Source organism: Haliotis rufescens, unplaced genomic scaffold, assembly GCF_023055435.1.
Source record: "Haliotis rufescens isolate VD_foot unplaced genomic scaffold, xgHalRufe1.0.p SCAF_8, whole genome shotgun sequence".
In the NCBI taxonomy this organism is placed as follows: domain Eukaryota; kingdom Metazoa; phylum Mollusca; class Gastropoda; order Lepetellida; family Haliotidae; genus Haliotis; species Haliotis rufescens.
Window position 1 is genome coordinate 51,261,130 of NW_025964372.1, and position 20,569 is coordinate 51,281,698.

Sequence of the window (20,569 nt, forward strand, 5' to 3'; positions counted from 1 at the left end):
TTGTCTTAAGCAATCCATGCTGTCGTAAGAGGTGACTAACGGGATCAGGTGGTCAGGCTCGTTGAACCCGGTTGATGCATGTCATCGTATCCCAATTGCGTAGATCAATGCTTATGATGTCTATCACTGGATTGTCTGGTCCAGACTCGATTATTTACAGACCGCTGTCATATATCTGGAAACAAACAAACAAACTCACATATGACTATACATCATACATGGAACATCTTATCCCAAGAAGACGCCAGTTAACGTTAAATTGTTCCACGAATGAGCTTTATGTAAAGCAATTAGACATACAAATTATCATAAAATGATGTCTTTGAAAGGCATTTAGAAGTGATACACAACAGGAAGAGAATATATGGATGTAAACTTTTTTACTATGAGAAACACAACGTTTCGGTGCATATCCATTCACCTGATGAAGGAGTAAGCATATACTCCGAAACGTTGTGTCCCTCATAATAAAGAAGTTGACATCCATATATTCTCTTCCTTATCATGAAATGATGTATTTTCCTCACAATCTGTTCATATTAATTGTGAATATGTGTATATATGCATAAGACAAGAGCCGATCTGATGCCCTTCGCTATGCAGGATTATAAAACAAAAAAATTGTTTGTGTTTCCGTACTTATGTTGAAATGAGAATAGGGTTCAACTTTCCTGCCTTTTCATGTCAAATGTTAAGCGTTTCACATCACCTTCCACCGATTTCGAGCCCATTTCTGGTGTCCCCGCCGTGATATTGCTGGAATATTGCTAAAAGCGGCGTAAAACCATACTCACTCACTCCACCGATTTCGACGGACTCGTAAGGACCGATCATTTGATATTCCTGGGTGAACCTGGGAATTTATCGAAAAAAATCAAATGTCACAGAAAATTCTTGAAAAAAATAATTATGCCTTAGACTATCGAAAAAGAAGAAAATACTTGCAAGGTGATTTTCCTAAAAAATAATCAGGCTCTTAGTCGTCATTAAAACTATATGTGGCGCTGCTGCTGTAGCTGAAAGAACTGTCTCATCTCCAGACAAATACACCCCCACCCCCACCCCCACCCCCACCCCCGCGCCAGAATATGAAATGATGACCCTATATGCAGGTCAATGGTCCTTTACCTACTGATGGGTACAGTGTCGACCAAAATGAAGTGACGATTTAATAAGAATACCGGTGCCTAATTGCGGTTGTTTTCTTTTCATTGTAAGCGACCCATCGTTTAATATCCCTTGCTAGGTCAAGTCATAAATAAGAAAAATAATATCATTATTAATACAAATATCGTATAAATAATACAACCAGTATATAAATAAAGACACAATAAGACGCCCCGCGAGTCCCGCACATTAAGCCGTCGAAGACCTGTGAAGACTTAGGGTAGAATAGGTCTTCACCAACCCATGCTTGCTGTAAAAGGCGACCATGCTTGTCGTAAGAGGCGACTAACGGGATCGGTTGGTCAGACTCGCTGACTTGATTGATGCATGTCATCGTATCCCAATTGCGAGGATCGATGGTCATGATGTCAATCACTGGAATGTCCTGTCCAGACTCGATTATTTTCGGACTGCCGTCATATAGCTGTGATATTGCTGAGTGCGGCGTTAAACAACAAACAAACAAAACAAAAGTCGTCGAAGCGGCTGTAAAATAAATAAATATTTTGTTTCTTTCTCTGCTGTTTAATGCCGCACTCGGCAATATTCCAGCTATATGACGGCGGTCTGTAAATAATCGAGTCTGGACCAGACAATCCAGTGATTCACATCATAAGCAGTGATCTACGCAACTTGGATACGATGACATGCATCAGTCGGGTTCAACGAGCCTGACCACCTGATCCCGTTAGTCACCTCTTACGACAGCATGGATTGCTTAAGACAATTCTAACTCGGATTTTCACGGGGTTCCAATTCAATAAGATGTTCCCGTGTTACCGCTGCAGAAATTAACTGAAACAGACATAAAATGTTAACAACGCCATGCCTCAACACAGGAACTCCGAGCCGACCAGTCCTTGTTTTAACCCCTTAATGTCTAGCGCTAAACGGTATAACAATAAGTACAATTATTACAATATAACGTCATGGTATGACGCGGCTGAAGGATCAAACCACCGACCTTTCGCCCACCAGGCAGACGCTCTATCCACTAGACCACGGAGGCGGTCTGCGGAAAGGTAAAAACACTTACCATTGAAGTATAAGAAGTGATAGCAATGACAATCGTGTGATTGACATCATAAGCATCGATCCACGCAATAGGGATATGATGACATGCATCAACCAAGTCAGCGAGCCTGACCACCCGATCCCGTTAGGCGGGTTACGACAAGCATAGTCGCCTTTTACAGCAAGCATGGGTTGGTGAAGACCTATTCTTCCCCGATCTTCACGGGTCCTGACGCCTTTTGCAACCCCGCACAGGAAATGGTATATGCAAGTGCTGGACGCAGTCAGTAGTAGAAAGTACAGAGGCGTCAGAACATTTGGATTATTTCATGCACCCTCTCGTTTTTGAGCGCCATTGCATCTTCACCCAAAGTTTGTGCTCTGTGTGAGGTTTCCGAATCGAGGCGGCAAAAAAATGAATACGAATCGTTTTAGAAAGCTTACAGCTAATGGGCTAAAGAGCCCACGCAGCCTTCTTTTTTAGCTTGGGGTCAAAGACAGGGTTCATCTGATGGAAGTATTCTCAGAGAGTGAACGTTCTGAAGAAAATAAATCACTATCACATTGTGATGACAGCAGGTGTTCGCAAAACGGGGACCGTATCCTTCCACCCTGGTTGCCCCCGTAACAAACACATGAAAAGGCAAGTCAATTGTTCCTATAAATATACACAGGAACATATAGTAAAAGGGAACTGCATCGGACATCATTTTGTCACAGATGCTTCAAATTTGCCTACGTGCCTAACATAAAAAGTTTTGAAGCTTTGCAGGGGCTTTCAATGTTGTAACCCTGATCACACAACATTTGAGCAAGAGACGTATGAATGAATAAATGAGTCCTATCTCATTACATTTGTCCTTCAGAGATATTGGAAACACAATGCCAAATTGCTTTGTTTCTGTCTGAACACAACATGAATGTAGACCATTTGCTTATAAATGCCGACCGACGCCAAGCAATGATCCTTGCAACAAATTTGGTATCCTGGTACTAATTAACGACAGAAGTAATAACGCGAGGGATGACATTATCCTAGGTTTCCGACCAAGATATTACCGCAGCGATCGCGAGTAACTCAAATCCTAACTAATCACAGATAATAGTACCAAATGTGGATTATGTCTGTCGCTGTCATACTGGGCCGAGTTTGAGGAGCAAGTCGTGTATTTTGTTCATGCACGTTCTATTGATAACTGTTATATGAAACCATGTTAAATATATTCATAATTAACTTCTGTTTACTTGGTGCTCTTTCTTCCAATCGCGTGTTGCCATGTTTTTCTGTTGTGTAGATTTTACAGGGAAATGATTCAGTGTGGGGAGCCAATTGATTTCATTGTCAAACTGACGTTAAGTGTAATCTGATCTCCATTGCCAAAGAACGAGAAATCGGTTGACATATGCGACAATTAACCGAGATACAGGTTAAGGAGTTATCCTGTATAACTAACAGTGTCAAGAGCAGAGGTTCGTTACAATCATAAGTCTGACACGAATTATGCCCGACCATTTAGTGTTGAGTTTAATGTGTCGTTAAATAGAATCTCATCCTAGTGTTTTTTTTATATCAGATATATTCTTTGAAACTCGATCAACAAATCTATCTCAGCGCTAAGACGTTCGTAACTCCCGTACCTTAACACAGACTTACGACTATGGCAGCGTTAAGATGTATTTGTGGAACAGGCCAAAGACTGACCTCAATGTTACAATCGCAACTTTTACACAGACATACACCCTTTTGATAATGTAGAATTTGCAATCTCTACATACATTAAATTGTATACTAGACATTAATAACACTGTGTGGACAGACGTATGCTTTACAAATATTCTTCAGGGAGAGCAAACACACCCTTAACATTCGATTTCGGCATTGAACACTAGTCTTTAATAACCCTGCTTCACGACTTTAATAAGACTTCGTTTGAGGATTGGAATGATATTTTTATAAAATTTAAAGTTTATTGTTACTTTAATTTTATTTTTTTTCAAGCGTTTTATGTTTGGGTCCTTTACTTATTGGCTTCTTTGTGTATTTTCTGAAACTGAAATTAGTTAAAACTAGCTATCCATAGAGCTATGATTTCTGCACGTGTTAGGATAAATACGTAATGGAAACGTTGGTCACATTTCTCGATGAAAGCTGAGCATTTTGCAACATGTGTTTATCTCATTAGTGTGTGAAGTCTTCAAACAGGAAAAGAAAGATGGACAAAGTTTTGAATAGACAATGTGGTGCGATATGGTGCGTGAGTGATATCAAGGAAGGAGTGTGTGGAACGATAGACGAGAATTAGCCAATCAGCAAGCATTTTCTAGTGGACAACAGTGTGTGGTGCTTTATTTGAAATAGCCATACATGAAAGCCATAACAACCAATCCGAGCCCAGCATTAAAGTTTAAAATCAGCCTCCATTTCGATCTGTCTTTCAGGAATTGGCGCTTATGGTCATCATCAATGTCCTGGATCTCATCCGCCGTCCCATGGTCCTTTGGTATTCCGCAGATGACGCCAGTCCAATAAGAACACCTTCCCTCTCTTGTTTCATCGGCTGTGTTGGCGGCCCCGACTTGAAATGCTGGTAACATTAAAAAATGGCCTTGTTAGTTTGAACAGTATTTCAGTTATATGACAGAGGTCCGCACGAAGTGGGGGTGAATGTTGTTTAACGCCACAGAAGAGAGGGAGACAGAGAAATAGAGAAAGAAAGTGATAAAGAGAGATAGAGAGAAAGAGAGAGAGAGAAAGAGAATGATAAAGAGAGAGAGAGCGATAAAAAGAGACAGCGATAAAGAGAGAGATAAAGAAAGCGATAAAAAGAGAGATAAAGAGAAAGAGAGCGATAAAGAGAGAGCGATAAAGAGAGAGCAATAAAGAGAGAGATAAAGAGAGAGCGATAAAAAGAGAGAGATAAAGAGAGAGTGAGCGATTAAGAGAGAGAGAGAGCGATAAAGAGAGAGATCGATAAAGAGAGATAAAGAGAGCGATAAAGAGAGAGAGATAAAGAGAGAGAGCGATAAAGAGAGAGATAAAGAGAGCGATAAAAGGAGCGATAAAAAGAGAGATAAAGAGAGAGAGCGATAAAAAGAGACAGAGCGATAAAGAGAGAGATAAAGAAAGCGATAAAAAGAGAGATAAAGAGAAAGAGAGCGATAAAGAGAGAGCGATAAAGAGAGAGATAAAGAGAGCGATAAAAAGAGAGATAAAAAGAGAGATAAAGAGAGAGAGCGATAAAAAGAGACAGCGATAAAGAGAGAGATAAAGAAAGCGATAAAAAGAGAGATAAAGAGAAAGAGAGCGATAAAGAGAGAGCGATAAAGAGAGAGCGATAAAGAGATAGCGATAAAGAGAGAGATAAAGAGAGCGATAAAAAGAGAGAGATAAAGAGAGAGTGAGCGATTAAGAGAGAGAGAGCGATAAAGAGAGAGATCGATAAAGAGAGAGATAAAGAGAGCGATAAAGAGAGAGCGATAAAGAGAGAGCGATAAAGAGAGAGATAAAGAGAGCGATAAAAAGAGAGAGATAAAGAGAGAGTGAGCGATTAAGAGAGAGAGCGATAAAGAGAGAGAGATAAAGAGAGAGATAAAGAGAGCGATAAAAAGAGAGATAAAGAGAGAGAGCGATAAAGAGAGAGAGATAAAGAGAGAGCGATAAAAAGAAAGTGAGAGAGAGAGAGAGAGAGGTTGTACCTACTTCGGACTTATGCCGGTGTTATTGTGCTATCCCACTGAGATACCATGCCACTCAGACACACTACACTGACCAACAGTTCTGGCTTATCCCCTTAATGCCGCGCGCCAGGCATGGTAACAACAAGTACAACATTTTTAAAGTATTTTTGAATGACGCGACCGGGGTTCGAACCACCGACCTTTGCTGTCCACAACACCACGAAGGCGGTTTGACCGGCAGTGGAGTCTGGGGACCTAATCTACCCAGCGTTCAACAGACCAAGGATCATAAACCGAGTAAATCTGGATTCGAACACACAAACCGTGGACCCTGCGAAAACAATAAATTCAACTCCGGGTGTATGTTATAGCGCAGTCGATATAATGAAGTCAGATGGAACGAATACTTGTGCACTAAATTCTAAACCATCTGCACGTTGTGTCTGATGTGAACATCAGGAAGTTAGTGTGAGGATCCGTTGTCTCTGAGTTGACTACAGGCCGACCATTCAGTTACTGCAGTCGAGGTCTGATACATAGAGGTTATCACGCGAGTGTGCTTGGGGATGGTAAATATCCTGCATTAGGAATAAACATTGTATTTAGCGAGCCTTGGCGAGCTAAATACATAGTGTTTATTCCTAATACAGGATATTTACCATCCCCAAACACACAAGCGTGATAACCTCTTTATCATATAATGTCATTCTTTAATTCTGTGCTTTAAAATCGCTTTCCCTCTCTCACAAACATTACCGAAACATTGCGAGTTTTCCTGGAATGCGCGCATTAATATTTATTACGTCACAGGGTAAGTGATTAGTCAGTCGGACAGTGACAGTAGCCAATATAGTTCCAACTGAAATCTGTTTCTTATACAGTGGCGAAGCAACTTATAGGCAAAACAACAGTTGTTTGTAAATGCCTTTCGCGGCAATCCATCGGTCTGTCCGCTAGAGTAACTGCCCTTTGTCAAAGGGAAGCTACTCTAACTCTAGTCTATGAGACGTCATGGCCACGGTCAGACGTTGTTGACAGTCGGTCTGTCCTTTCATAACGTTAAGAAGTGTAGTCAGATGTACACACAGCGACAAAACGAAACAAGGTAACAGTTCAAACATATTTCGGCCGAATCCAACCATTTTGATTTGTGGAGAAGGTTTCAAGCCACAGAGGTCTACAAACACAGATATGACTACTGATCCCGCTTGGCTAGGCCTCGTGCCCTCGCAAAATTGTTTCGAAATTTATATCTCGAAAGTTGCCAAAACTTATAAAATGCCTTAGCTACGTCACAGTTAGACACTGATTTTCAGTATATTAGACTGTTCGTTTGATAATGATAGCAATAATCCCTGTAGTTTATCCAGATTCACGATGGTTAATTCTGACTCGATCGCCGAATGACGAGGGCGACGCCATGCTTGTTTATAAACAGTGAAAGTAGTCCTACTTTACCTTTGATATTTGCATCTCTATCCGCATATGACCCCAACGGATATCGTTTTTATCCGTTGGCTTTATCCTGCCGAGAAACCTACCCATTATATGATAAAGTAAACTCCATCGACCCTTACATCCATGTCATGCCATATCATCGCGCCGAGTACGTTTTGAACAATATTAATTTCCATTAATTTTGTTACATAATGATCGTGCGTGTATAAAAACATTTCACATGAAGAAATAAGATTGCCAAACAGGTCATAGTGCCAATATAATTATCTTTCTAAAAAATATAATAGACATTACAATCAAACATCAGGTGCAGTATTATTTGAAATACAAAGTTAGTAAATCAGAATATTGAACACAAATCTTTTCCAAGTTCAACAAATATTGCAGTAAAGCGTCACTATCACATCATATCCAGCCATTATGTCAGAGTTGCTGATGTGTACCTGTATTTAAAAAGTCTAAACGAAATGACTTGATAATGTCCTTCAAATTTATCACATAAGATCTTATTATGCAAAAAATCTTGTTATTTCACAATATGTAAAACAATGGGGTGCAATCATCGAAAATACTATGCTGAATCATCGAAAAAATATTACTTGTGTACGACATTCTCAGAATGTTGCACAATTAGTGTCAAGAAATTTGTATTCTTCAAAACAAATGGAGGAGTCATTTGAGCCTGGTGAGTTATCTGAGCCAACGACGGGGGGGTGGGGGGGTGGGGGGGGGGGGGGGGGGGGTGGGTCGTTTGGGCCTGGGGGAGTCATCTGAGCCTAGGTTCAAATAACTCTAGTCGTCTGACCCTGGGGAGTTATCTGAGCCAACGACGGGGGAGTCGTTTGGGCCAAAGGGGTGTCATCTGAGCCTAGGCTCAAATAACTCTAGTCGTCTGGTCTGAGCCTGGGGAGTCATTTGAGCCTACAACACCGGGTTCAAATCCCGACATAGGTACAATAGCTGAATGTTGCTGCACGTTGTTTCATGTTGTGGTATGTGTTTAATACACCCTTGTATGTTTCTCAAGATAGTGACCGCCTCCGTGGTCTTGTGGTAGAGCGTCCGCCCGGAGAGCGGAAGGTCCAGGGTTCGATCCCGGGCCGCGTCATACAAAAAGACGTTAAAAGATTGTACTTGTTGTTACCATGTCTGGCGCTCGGCATTAAGGGGCTAAAACAAGGACTGGTCGGCTCGGAGTCAGTATACTGTGTCTGAGTGGGGTATTCATGTTAAACTGCGGCATGGTATCTCAGTGAGCTAGCACTATAAATCGGCATCAGTCCGGACTAGTACAAGCAGCCACACACACACATACACGTGCATGCACGTCGCTATATAAGTGCAATAATCTTGGACGCGACGTTAAACCCAATTTCACCTCACCTCACCTCAAGATAGTCGCGGGTACTGAGGTATAACACCTGGTGCAAAGATGCAGACTCACTCACCGTGTCTGAAGCAATTGAATTGGCCATTGCCTAGCAACAGCCAGTAGATAATCGATTTTCGTTTCTGTGTTTCAACATGAGTATATTTAGTCAGAAAAGTATTACAGGAAGCAATTTCTAATAACGGCTCTATTATATGGAATGATAGTTTATATCTCGAGGGTGCAGGTACTGAAGCAGTGGTGACTGTTGACACCGTACTTATTGGCTGTAGCCTTATTTAACGTTTTATCCGATTGAAAGCATTTTTATCCGAATTCTTTATATCAAAATTCTTTATATCCGATTTCTTTAGATTATATTCGAGTCTATCTTCACAGAAGTCGTCCCTAAACTTGCTTAACCAATTACGTCACCTGCAGAATTATTACAGCACGTGTTGTTTCTTGATCTGCGTCATTAAAAGTTCGGCTTTACACGGAGCTATATCTAGTCTCTAATTAGTTAGCTATTTCTGTTCCGAGGGAACCCTGACGAGCAGTAATTCGATTAAAGGCGATCGTGGGTCACTAATTTGCGCCAGGATATGTCACGGGAATTCTAATTAAAAAATGAAAGTGAACACCTTTGTTTTCAGTGATCCATTCATATAATTTCATCACTAATTTGCCTTTACGCCCAATGGAATCTGTTTCGGCAGATAATCGAGACTGGTGAGTCTCTGGCATTGACGTTTTGAATTTACAGTCAAACGCCTTTCTCTGTTTCCCACAAACATACGGAATGAAAGTAGGATACATACATTGTACATCTGTAATTTAATTCCTGGCGTTTAAAATGTATAACTAGGCCATAGAGGGTGTTTTCATTATTATAGACAGAACAAAGTCCTACTTTGTCTGTCAGAGTTGTCGTTCGTGCCCTGCTCTTCAAGGACGTTTGTGGAAGATTCTTCTTTCCGGCCTACCCTCGTCCACCATGTGACCCCACGCAGCTGAATAAGTACAGAGACAATTGATTCAATAAAGTCAGTATTTTCATGAACTACACTGTATACTACTTAGGCCACTCTCTTGGATCTGTGTCGGTTATATCATGGCGTGTCTGCTTGCCGTGAGAAGATACAGGCGACAGACAAACATAATCAGGGTCAACGGCGGATCCAGCATTTTTTAAAGAGATGCGTCCAAAATATCCAAAAAAAAATTCAGATAGTTTTACTGCCTACAACATACAACGTTTGCTTTTCAAAAGGGGAGGGGGCGGTCTTCCTGTACCCCACCCTACCCCCTCTGGATCCGCCCATAAGTGCGAATCTGGAGTTCCAGCCTTGGATCATAGGTTTCCGTTACATGGTGAATGACGGTTCATGAGACGACGGGACCATCCGCGACATGCAGATAGAGGCGTGTAGTCGGGGATGTGCCAGACAACCGCAGTAGTTGTGAGGAACCTGGAAACCCAGATGTTACCTCTTTCCGTCACATCTTTCTCCGAATACGTAGAACGTTGTTCACTCTATCGATCTCTGGATATTGCTGAATATTGCGTCGATAAACATCAAAACAGATACACAATATTTCTGACATATTTGGGTAAGGTTCCTTTAGACCGTGAATATGCGGTGATGAGCCCCTATTCTCGCACACACACACACATACACACACCACACACACATACACACACCACACACACATACACACACCACACACACATACACACACACACCATACACACACCACACACACATACACACACATACACACACCTTTCAGTAATTCAGGATACACCTCTGTGCCATTCCAGCAATAGATTGTCTGAGCTAATATACAGTCTTAGATTTGTTGCTGATAGGTTACATTACCCATCTGGTTGTATAAAGTGACGTGGTTTATTAATTACTCAATTAACAGATCCGCCGTTTTCCCGACGAGCTTTAACTAATTTCAGTTTTATAAAAATACACAAAGAAGCCAATAAGTAAAGGACCCAAACATGAAAAGCTTTTGAAAAAGATAATTACACACACACACACACACACACACACACACACACACACACACACACACCTGCCGTGATATTGCTGGAATATTGCTCAAAGCGGCGTAAAACACTACTCACTACCTGACTCTAAAGCATCGAACCTGCTCCTCTGTTGGCGGTTTGGCGGTGTAGCTGAAGACGTAGATGCAGACGCAGGTGAAGAAGAAGATGAAGATGCTGAAGTAGGTGTAGTGGACGTAAGACACTATCCGCGGACGTGTGTCCGGCTCACCGCAGGGAGGCAGTGGGTACACGAAGTCTAACACCATCCGTATCACGCCGCACATCTGACTTATCAACAAGCCCCAAAACGCTCCCTATAAAGGATATAATTATGATAATCAGTCTCAGTTAATCCGATCTATTACTCCTCTCAACGAGAAGATGTCACGAACCTTCCTTTAGAGGAGGTCTCGTAAAGGACCGGCCAGGTAGTGTTCCTGGGGCAGCCTGGGATGTTCATTGTAGCAAAAACAACATCTAACATTTTCAAGACATCCAGTAAACAAACCTTAGTAGAACATCTTTTTCTGGATTTTCTTCAAAAACACTTTTTCAAAACAACCCGAGGATCATGGGTTAGAATCCAAGATCTCCCGATTATGATCCCTGACATCTCCGTACTATATCTCTTGCCACTTCGTGCTTTTTTTTATAAATAATCTTCAAAGCTGTAATGAAATTGAAGGCTGTCCATTTCGTCTGTCTCCCTCACACACTAATAAACACAACGTTACCTCACAAACAATGCATTGTAAATTCTGTGATAACAAAGCTGAAACCCTCACTGCTTCATTCATCCGTTTCCAGAGAACCGCCATGATGAAAAGAGGCCCTATCGGGGTTCCTAGATATCCCTGTATAGCCTGGATGTAGTTGAAGAGTTGTCCCCCTTGGGAGGAGCGAACCATAGGAATCCACAATATGCTGACTCCGCACAAAGCTACGATAGCTACCCTGAAACAGGAAGGAGCGTGTTGTAGAAGACAATCTGTGTGATTGGGATGACCAATTCATTTGTGTTCTTAAATTATTTATGGAGTATAGAAGTATGGAAGTCCAGTGTGGATTCCGGGTTAGAATTCGTTCCTAACAGTCTCTGCTGATCATAAGAGGTGGATAAATGGATATTCCTGGATATATACATATACTGAACCGCAAAAGAAACGTCACCCCAAGTAACATTGCATGAAAAGGTGTCATTTAAATATCTGGGTAACTTTTGTCTAAAATTCTAAAATTTAACATTACCTTGTCCGGAAAAATTAAATTTGATGATAAAAAACAAAGCAGATGACAATAAAATCGATCGCCCAAACGCATCACGGCAACGGCCATGGTAACCCGATGCACGTGGACAGCAAGCCCTTGGACGATTGCAAGCTGGACAAACCGCCCGCCGGTAAGTAGCCAATGCATTTCAAGTCCACGTTAGGACCATATACAGGCCCCAGCAACGGTACCAGACCACCAACACTACAGATGACCGATCACTTAGTGGAAGACCAAGGGTCACGACCCGACGTCAGGATCGTCAGATTGTGCGACAGCATCTTCAAGACAGCATCTGCTGCGGAAACTGCTCGACAGATCATGGGGACACACCAGCGACACATTAGTGCGGACACCGTGCGTCGACGATTGACGAGCAGACACCTTCACTGTCACAGGCCACACCGAGGACCCATTCTGACACCACGTCATCGCCAGAACCGTCTTCAGTGGGCAATACAGCACCAGCATTGGCGCCGCCAGCAGTGGAGAAGAGTACTCTTCTCAGACGGGAGCCGTTACTGTATCTCGACAGCAGATTGCAGAGAGAGAGAGAGAGAGAGCGAGAGAGAGAGAGAGTCTGGCGACGCCGTGGGGAACGTTATTCGGATGCTTGTGTTGTTGAAAGAGACTCATGGAGTGGTCAGAGCATCATATCATGGTGTGGGGTGGAATTGGTCTTGCACAGAGGGTCGGCCCTGTGGTCTTCCCGAATATCGGTCCAGGGAGAGGCAATGATGTCACAGCAGCTCGATACACTGATCAAGTCTGGAGACCACACGCCATACCTCATTTGGCACGTCGCCGCACCCACGAGTTTCAGCATGATAGCGCCCGTACCCACACTGCGATAACAACAAGAGACTTCCTCCAGCAGAATGGCATCAGAACCATGCAGTGGTTTGCTCTCAGTCCCGATTTAAATGCCATTGAGCACATGTGGGACGAGATTCTAAGACGGCTGAATGACGTCCGACCAAGGCCGACAACTGCAGCTGAACTGCGTTCATCAACCGCCTCATCCATTCCATGTGTCGACGTTGCACGGAAGTCATCAATGCACATGGCGGACACACGAGATACTGACTTGTGATGCCAGTTTCTCAGAGACTAGTGTTGTGTTTCAATAACATTTGACACTTTTATTTCAACCTTGTTTCATCTTTTTGTAATGTCTCAAAGTATGTTTACAGTGTTTGGACAAATAAGGTGTCTCATATATCTATCCATGGTGACGTTTCTGTTGCGGGTCAGTATATGTAGAAATGTAACATACGCTCAAATTCCATGAATAACGAAACGCATGACCAGGTATGTTATCTATAACCTTCCAACAATGAGCAGCTCCCTCTGTCGGGCTCTAGGGCGCATGCGCCGCCAGAGGTCCATGGTGAAGAGCGTGCTGGCGCTGTTGAAGATGGAGGTGAGGGAACTCATGATGGCTGACAGCATCACCGCCATCATCAGACCTCGCAGACCTACACGGGAGAAGGGAAGAAGCCAACATGACTCGCAGATCTACACGGGAGAAGGGAAGAAGCCAACATGACTCGCAGACCTACACGGGAGAAGGGAAGAAGCCAACATGACTCGCAGACCTACACGGGAGAAGGGAAGAAGCCAACATGACTCACAGACCTACACGGGAGAAGGGAGGAAGTCAACATGACTCACAGACCTACACGGGAGAAGGGAAGAAGCCAACAGGACTCGCAGACCTACACGGGAGAAGGGAAGAAGTCAACCGGACTCACAGGCCTACACGGGAGAAGGGAAGAAGCCAAAATGACAAAATGACTTGTTTCTGACTTATCCATTCACAAAATTGTAGACGTTGAACAACGAATCGAAGGCAATTTGTATGGAATACGGAACCGCCGGCTCACAATTTCACAAATTTGGAAAGAAGTAAATTTGTGCGTCTAGTGCTTTTCCTTCCCAAACCATTCACAATCTATGCATGTAAACATTTTTTTATAAATTGGTCAACATAGAAAGGGGTGTCGTACCTATAGTACGTCAATGAAGACCTGCAGCACACAGTACTGTGAAGTAACTATTGAAAATTTATGTTGAAGCAATAAATGTTAATAAATTATCACTCATTTCCTCATCCTCTACGTCATGTGAGACGAAGTCCTTACGGTGAACACCTATGTAAATGAAACGCTAAAAATAATAGAAATGAGGATGCACATGCACATGAACGTTGACATCAACATAAAGCTATGTGGCAGTATATATTGTAACTTATTTCTCATGTTAGTGGCAGCTAATTGAAGCGCTCGTAAAAAACAGTGATTTCATTTTGTTGTTTACAGTCCAAGCTCCACCCCGACGCTTCACACCTTCGTTACCTCCCGATATAGAGACTCCACTTTAATGAGCTTCTTTCCAGTTGTCAATTCACCTCATGCGAAGAAACTGCGTGAGATAACCCTTTGTAGAAGGCTGGTTGTACCTCTTTAAGAGCGAGACGAGGTCAATTCGATGCATTCGTTGGTCTGACTTGCGACTAATCTACTTACCCCGTGCCGATTGGGTGCTTATCTAAATGTGCCGACTTTTCCGCCTGTTTTCAGCATTGTGTCCTGTGTTCGAGTACGGAGAACGTGCCTCTGTCACGACTATTGATTGTGTCAAAGTGTGGACATCCGTGATAGCACCGATAAGTGTAATAGGGCTTGTTACAAATTGCTGCTGACCCATATTTGACCCACTGTACTGTCTTTTATAATCATTAACCTAATCCTGTGTGTTTCAGTATAATTTGTTAATTGATCATGTGTGGTTATTTACTGATTTGGCAATTTAGCTCTGTACGGACCGTTTTCTGCGTTAAACTTTACGTTTAAACCTGGGAATCAAGACGTAACAGTAAGAAGCAGTAATATCGAGACTCCTGCACTACACACCTACGGGCAGGATCTCCAGCACCAGCTTGGGGTAGGCGATGCTGGAACACCCAGCTGGGTTCTCACACTGTTTCTGGCACTCAGCAGCATCAGCGCACGCTATCACGTCTAGACACAGAAAGTATGGTGAATCCTCACCGATCTCGATGTAATATACATATATAACATCTGGAGGATGAAAATAGTGTAGCTCTGCTTACAAATCCAAATGTCATTTACACGTGATAACATCTGGAAGGAGAATGTATGGTGACTGTACTTACAGATCCTGATCTCTCATACACACTACAACATCTGGATAAAGAAATTATAGTAACTATTATCACAGATCCAGATCTCACATACACGCTATAACATCTGGAGGGAGAATTTATAGTGACTGTACCTACAGATCGATATCTCACATACACTCTATAACATCTGGATAAAGAAATTATAGTAACTATTATCACAGATCCAGATTTCACATACACTCTATAAAATATGGATAAAGAAATTATAGCAACTATTATCACAGATCCATATCTCACATACACACTATAACATCTGGATAAAGAAATTATAGTAACTATTATCACGGATCCAGATCTCGCATGCACGCTATAACATCAGGAGGGAGAATGTATAGTGACTGTCCTTACAGATCTAGATCTCACATACACTCTATAACATCTGGATAAAGAAATTATAGTAACTGTCCTTACAGATCCAGATTTCACATACACGCTATAACATCTGGATAAAGAATTTATAGTAACTGTCCTTACAGATCCTGATTTCACATACACGCTATAACATCTGGATAAAGAATTTATAGTAACTGTCCTTACAGATCCTGATTTCACATACACGCTATAACATCTGGATAAAGAATTTATAGTAACTGTCCTTACAGATCCTGATTTCACATACACGCTATAACATCTGGATAAAGAATTTATAGTAACTGTCCTTACAGATCCAGATCTCACATACACGCTATAACATCTGGATAAAGAATTTATAGTAACTGTCCTTACAGATCCAGATTTCACATACACGCTATAACATCTGGATAAAGAATTTATAGTAACTGTCCTTACAGATCCTGATTTCACATACACGCTATAACATCTGGATAAAGAATTTATATTAACTGTCCTTACAGATCCTGATTTCACATACACGCTATAACATCTGGATAAAGAATTTATAGTAACTGTCCTTACAGATCCAGATCTCACATACACGCTATAACATCTGGATAAAGAATTTATAGTAACTGTCCTTACAGATCCTGATTTCACATACACGCTATAACATATGGATAAAGAATTTATAGTAACTGTCCTTACAGATCCTGATTTCACATACACGCTATAACATCTGGATAAAGAATTTATAGTAACTGTCCTTACAGATCCTGATTTCACATACACGCTATAACATCTGGATAAAGAATTTATAGTAACTGTCCTTACAGATCCAGATCTCACATACACTCTATAACATCTGGATAAAGAATTTATAGTAACTGTCCTTACAGATCCAGATTTCACATACACGCTATAACATCTGGATAAAGAATTTATAGTAACTGTCCTTACAGATCCTGATTTCACATACACGCTATAACATCTGGATAAAGAATTTATAGTAACTGTCCTTACAGATCCAGATCTCACATACACGCTATAACATCTGGATAAAGAATTTATAGTAACTATTATCACGGATCCAGATCTCACATTCACGCTATAACATCTGGAGAGAGACATTATAGAACCTGTCCTTGCAGATCGAGATGTCATATATATGCTATAACATCTGGAGGGAGATATTAAAGAACCTGTCCTTGAACAGATCCAGATTTCACATACACACTATAAAATATGGATAAAGAAATTATAGTAACTATTATCACAGATCCAGATCTCACATACACTCTATACACTCTACACTGTCGTTACATTTTCACGCGGGAAGTATAAACGAGCGCTAGGTAGAGCTTATTCTGCTTTACAAGAACCTCCATAGCTAAATCTCCTATCTGTACATCTATTCTGCCTATCAATATATCTAGACAAATATACCACTGACTGAATGTACTTGTTGTTACGGTGCCTGTTTACGTAGTACCATAGCAACTATTACCTACCTGGGAACAGCGCCCTGCTGATCATCCCCGGGAAGATCATGATGAACAGAGGCAGAAACTTGAGGTAGCCAGCCAAGATAACTCCTGCTTTGGCGTGACTCAGACTCTTCGCCGCCAGGGTGCGCTGTACAATCACCTTGAATCCAATTCAATGAGTAAAAACGCTTACTTAATTGATTTTGATACGTTTTGCAGATGATTTCGTGAAAACATAATTTCCGAATTAATGTAACATTACCTTGATTGTCGAAAGGAATTTTTTTAAAATTCGTAATTGGTAAGTAGGAAGTTACAAACAAGTCTAATCTTGTCATTGGGTTGTACAAGGGCGCGTTGAGCGCATGATTCAAATAATTCCAATGAGCCTTTAAATATACTCGAAATATCCCACTCGCATTACCCAAAACCGTTTATTTAATTTGCTCACGGATAAGGTTGCTCGCCATAGCAACTTAGCCTTTGACGGTGTTTTCACTTAACCCCGACTGTCGCTGTTTGTTATCAGTATTATCACGGGAGCCTTTTAGAATCTACCCTTCAAACCAGCATGGGGCGGTAGTGGTTAAATCGTTGGCTCGTCACGCCGAAGACCCAGGTTCGATTCCCCACATAGGTACAATATGTGAAGCCCATTTTCCCGTGTCCCCCGCCTTGATATTGCTGGAACATTGCTCAAACCGGCGTTGTTGGAGAGTAACCTGTGTGAGGCCATTTTGTCAAGGGAGACCACTCTAACCTGATCACAGCACCAGTACCACATGACTCCCAGAGACGAGTGCACTAGCAGGCCTGGCCAGGGCTGGTCAGAGGTCACGGGGTCACGAAAGATGTGGAAGGCGTCGTCCCTGGGTAGGCCGCAGGTGGTGTTGTTGGCGCGGACGCTTGGGATGGCGTTCATGTAGCGGTGTTCCAGATTGTCAAAACCACCAATCTTCTGGAAGCCTGAGAGAGAGGTGTGAGGATGTTACTCCTGGTGTGTACTTCCAGACTAGAACATCTACTTGTTAAAGAGACCGCCTCCGTGATCTAATGGTAGAGCGTCCGCCCGGAGCGTGTTCTGAAGGTATGCTGCCGGAGCGAATTTCCGGGTTTGGAGGGTAGAGGTGTGTCGGGGTGGGAATGGGCGGGGGCGGGGGGAGGGGGGGGGGGGGGGGGGGGGGGGGGAAGGGGGGGGTAGGGTGGGATGGGTAGGGGAGGGAGCGGAGGTTGTGGGGTTTTTCGGTAGCTATGTTAAGGTCGGGGTGGGTAGGGATAGGAGTGGTGTGTGTGGGTAGGGTGGGATGGGGAGGGGAGGGAGCGGAGGTTGTGGGGTGTTCGGTAGCTATGTTAAGGTCGGGGTGGGTAGGGATAGGAGTGGTGTGTGTGGGTAGGGTGGGATGGGGAGGGGAGGGAGCGGAGGTTGTGGGGTGTTCGGTAGCTATGTTAAGGTCGGGGTGGGTAGGGATAGGAGTGGTGTGTGTGGGTAGGGTGGGATGGGGAGGGGAGGGAGCGGAGGTTGTGGGGTGTTCGGTAGCTATGTTAAGGTCGGGGTGGGTAGGGATAGGAGTGGTGTGTGTGGGTAGGAGTGGGATGTTTTGTACGGATGAGGCTGTTTACAACAAGGGCCTGGTACAGAAGGGATCTCCGGGCGGACTAACAGGGGTTTCACGGTGTACATGTTTCCCCTAATCTTGGCTTCAGAAGGAAGACTTACCCAGCACTGTGAGGGAGATGGCGCCTGCCGTCATGACGACCGTCTGGAATGTGTCCGTGTAGATGACCGCCGTCAGTCCGCCTGACAAGTACAGCAGGGTCAATACATGCAGTTCGGATATGACGAAGTTTGATGTGCCGAACACGACGAGGTCCTACCTACGTACCAGTGGAACCCTACATCGGGTGCAGAAAATAGTGAGTGAATGTTGTTTACCGCCGTTAACAGCAATACTACAGCTATTTCACGGCGACCTGTAAATATTCTGTTAGTCCAGACAAACGAGGGGTGGATATTATGAGCAACCTTCTATGACGTCGGGGGAGAATGATCCAGTTCAGTTGATTCTTACGACAACCAGATGGTACTGGGGAGAATTCTATTCTGGACTCCCAAAAAGCGATTGCAGTGAAGAGTATAGAATACAGTTGAGGAAATGTACAACGCCAGCTAAATGGATATCTTTAGCACTGAGCGACATTAATGTATTCATACGTAATACTGACGACGCACAACCAGAGACGTACATGTTCGATCTTGAGCCATCTTGTGGAACCCTTCACCTAGTACAGTACACAAGCAGCCCCACTATAGAGATGTACATGTTCCATTCTAGAGCCATCTTGATGAACAGACCCATGCGTAGATGCTGATCTACAGTACCGGACATAACTAACTCACCTAGTATAGTGTACACGCCCGTGACGACAAGCAGCCCCACTATAGAGATGTACATGTTCCATCCTAGAGCAAGCTTGATGAACAGACCTCCTGCGTAGATGCTGACCTACAGTACAGGTCAAAAACTAGTTGCGCCTTCGGAATTTACAAATTTCAGTTTCAACTATAACCATAAAGTTGTATGTTTTCCTTATTGAGAAATTACAAATTATCTTTAATCAGTGAATGCGTAGTCTTGTTTTAGATGTTGTGTATCAAGGTGGGACCCGTTAATCCCCTACAAGTTTGTCCTGCATGAGGGAAACACACAGCGAGGCAGGCAATGTCTGAACACAACAATCCGGAGACATCGATAAGTTCGTATTAAAGAGGTTCAGATTTATATATTTACGAAAAGGACCGACCAATTAATATAATATGGGTGGGTGGGGGATGAGGCTGGTTGGTGTCGGGGTCGGTGTTTCGGTTCCTGGGGGAGGGGGCTGAGATTATTGTTAGAGACTACTTTTTTCCGTCACTGCTTCGAAACATACGCTCGGTTTCTTTTCCAGGACTTAAATCATATCCATATTACTCGTGGACGAACCTGACGTCCCTAGGAAGTCCTATTGTAACACTTTAGATCACTATTAAGAGATACTAACGGCGAGTTTTGTGACAATGTAGAGCACGAGGGAAAGGACGCTGAGGTAGATCCTCATCCTCTGGCCACCAAACCGCCGCCCAATGTACTCGGGGAGAGTGTATACCTGCAAGGTGAAGGTCAATGTTCACAATAACGTCTATACGTCCATAAATACTACAACATACTTTATCACATTCTAAACGTTTCCAACTAACTTCCATAACTTACTGAGCCTTTAAAATGATCACTGTTATTTCATTTGAATTGGTTTCGTCATATTTCGGGGCGGTCGGGTAGCCTAGTGGTTAAAGCGTTCGCTCGTCACGTCGAAGACCCGGGTTCGATTCCCAACATGGGTACAATGTGTGAAGCCCATTTCTGGTGTCCCCCGCCGTGATATGCTGGAATATTGCGAAAAGCGCGATAAAACCTCTCACTCACTCACTCACTCACTCACTCACTCACTAACCCGGCATTCCCCCGGGGGCCATGTCAGTA

At 42.9% G+C, this 20,569-nt stretch overlaps 1 protein-coding gene across 3 annotated transcripts in view; it reads right to left on the minus strand.

Annotated features, from left to right (window-relative positions):
• Nucleotides 1-3,923: 3,923 nt before the first annotated feature.
• Nucleotides 3,924-20,569, minus strand: part of LOC124145585 (sodium/glucose cotransporter 5-like) — a 51,814-nt gene continuing 35,168 nt past the window's right edge. For 2 of the 3 annotated variants that reach the window (XM_048389185.1, XM_048389183.1), the window contains 11 exons: nucleotides 20,091-20,195; nucleotides 19,447-19,552; nucleotides 18,766-18,846; nucleotides 17,809-18,014; nucleotides 17,073-17,208; nucleotides 14,936-15,043; nucleotides 13,348-13,498; nucleotides 11,537-11,705; nucleotides 10,850-11,065; nucleotides 9,600-9,699; nucleotides 3,924-4,766 (listed from right to left, as the gene is read on the minus strand). In XM_048389185.1, the coding sequence (XP_048245142.1) occupies nucleotides 4,528-4,766; nucleotides 9,600-9,699; nucleotides 10,850-11,065; nucleotides 11,537-11,705; nucleotides 13,348-13,498; nucleotides 14,936-15,043; nucleotides 17,073-17,208; nucleotides 17,809-18,014; nucleotides 18,766-18,846; nucleotides 19,447-19,552; nucleotides 20,091-20,195 (1,617 nt within the window). In that variant the 3' untranslated portion in view covers nucleotides 3,924-4,527. The remainder of the gene's footprint in view (nucleotides 4,767-9,599; nucleotides 9,700-10,849; nucleotides 11,066-11,536; nucleotides 11,706-13,347; nucleotides 13,499-14,935; nucleotides 15,044-17,072; nucleotides 17,209-17,808; nucleotides 18,015-18,765; nucleotides 18,847-19,446; nucleotides 19,553-20,090; nucleotides 20,196-20,569) is intronic. The other variant, XM_048389184.1, reaches the window with a different exon arrangement.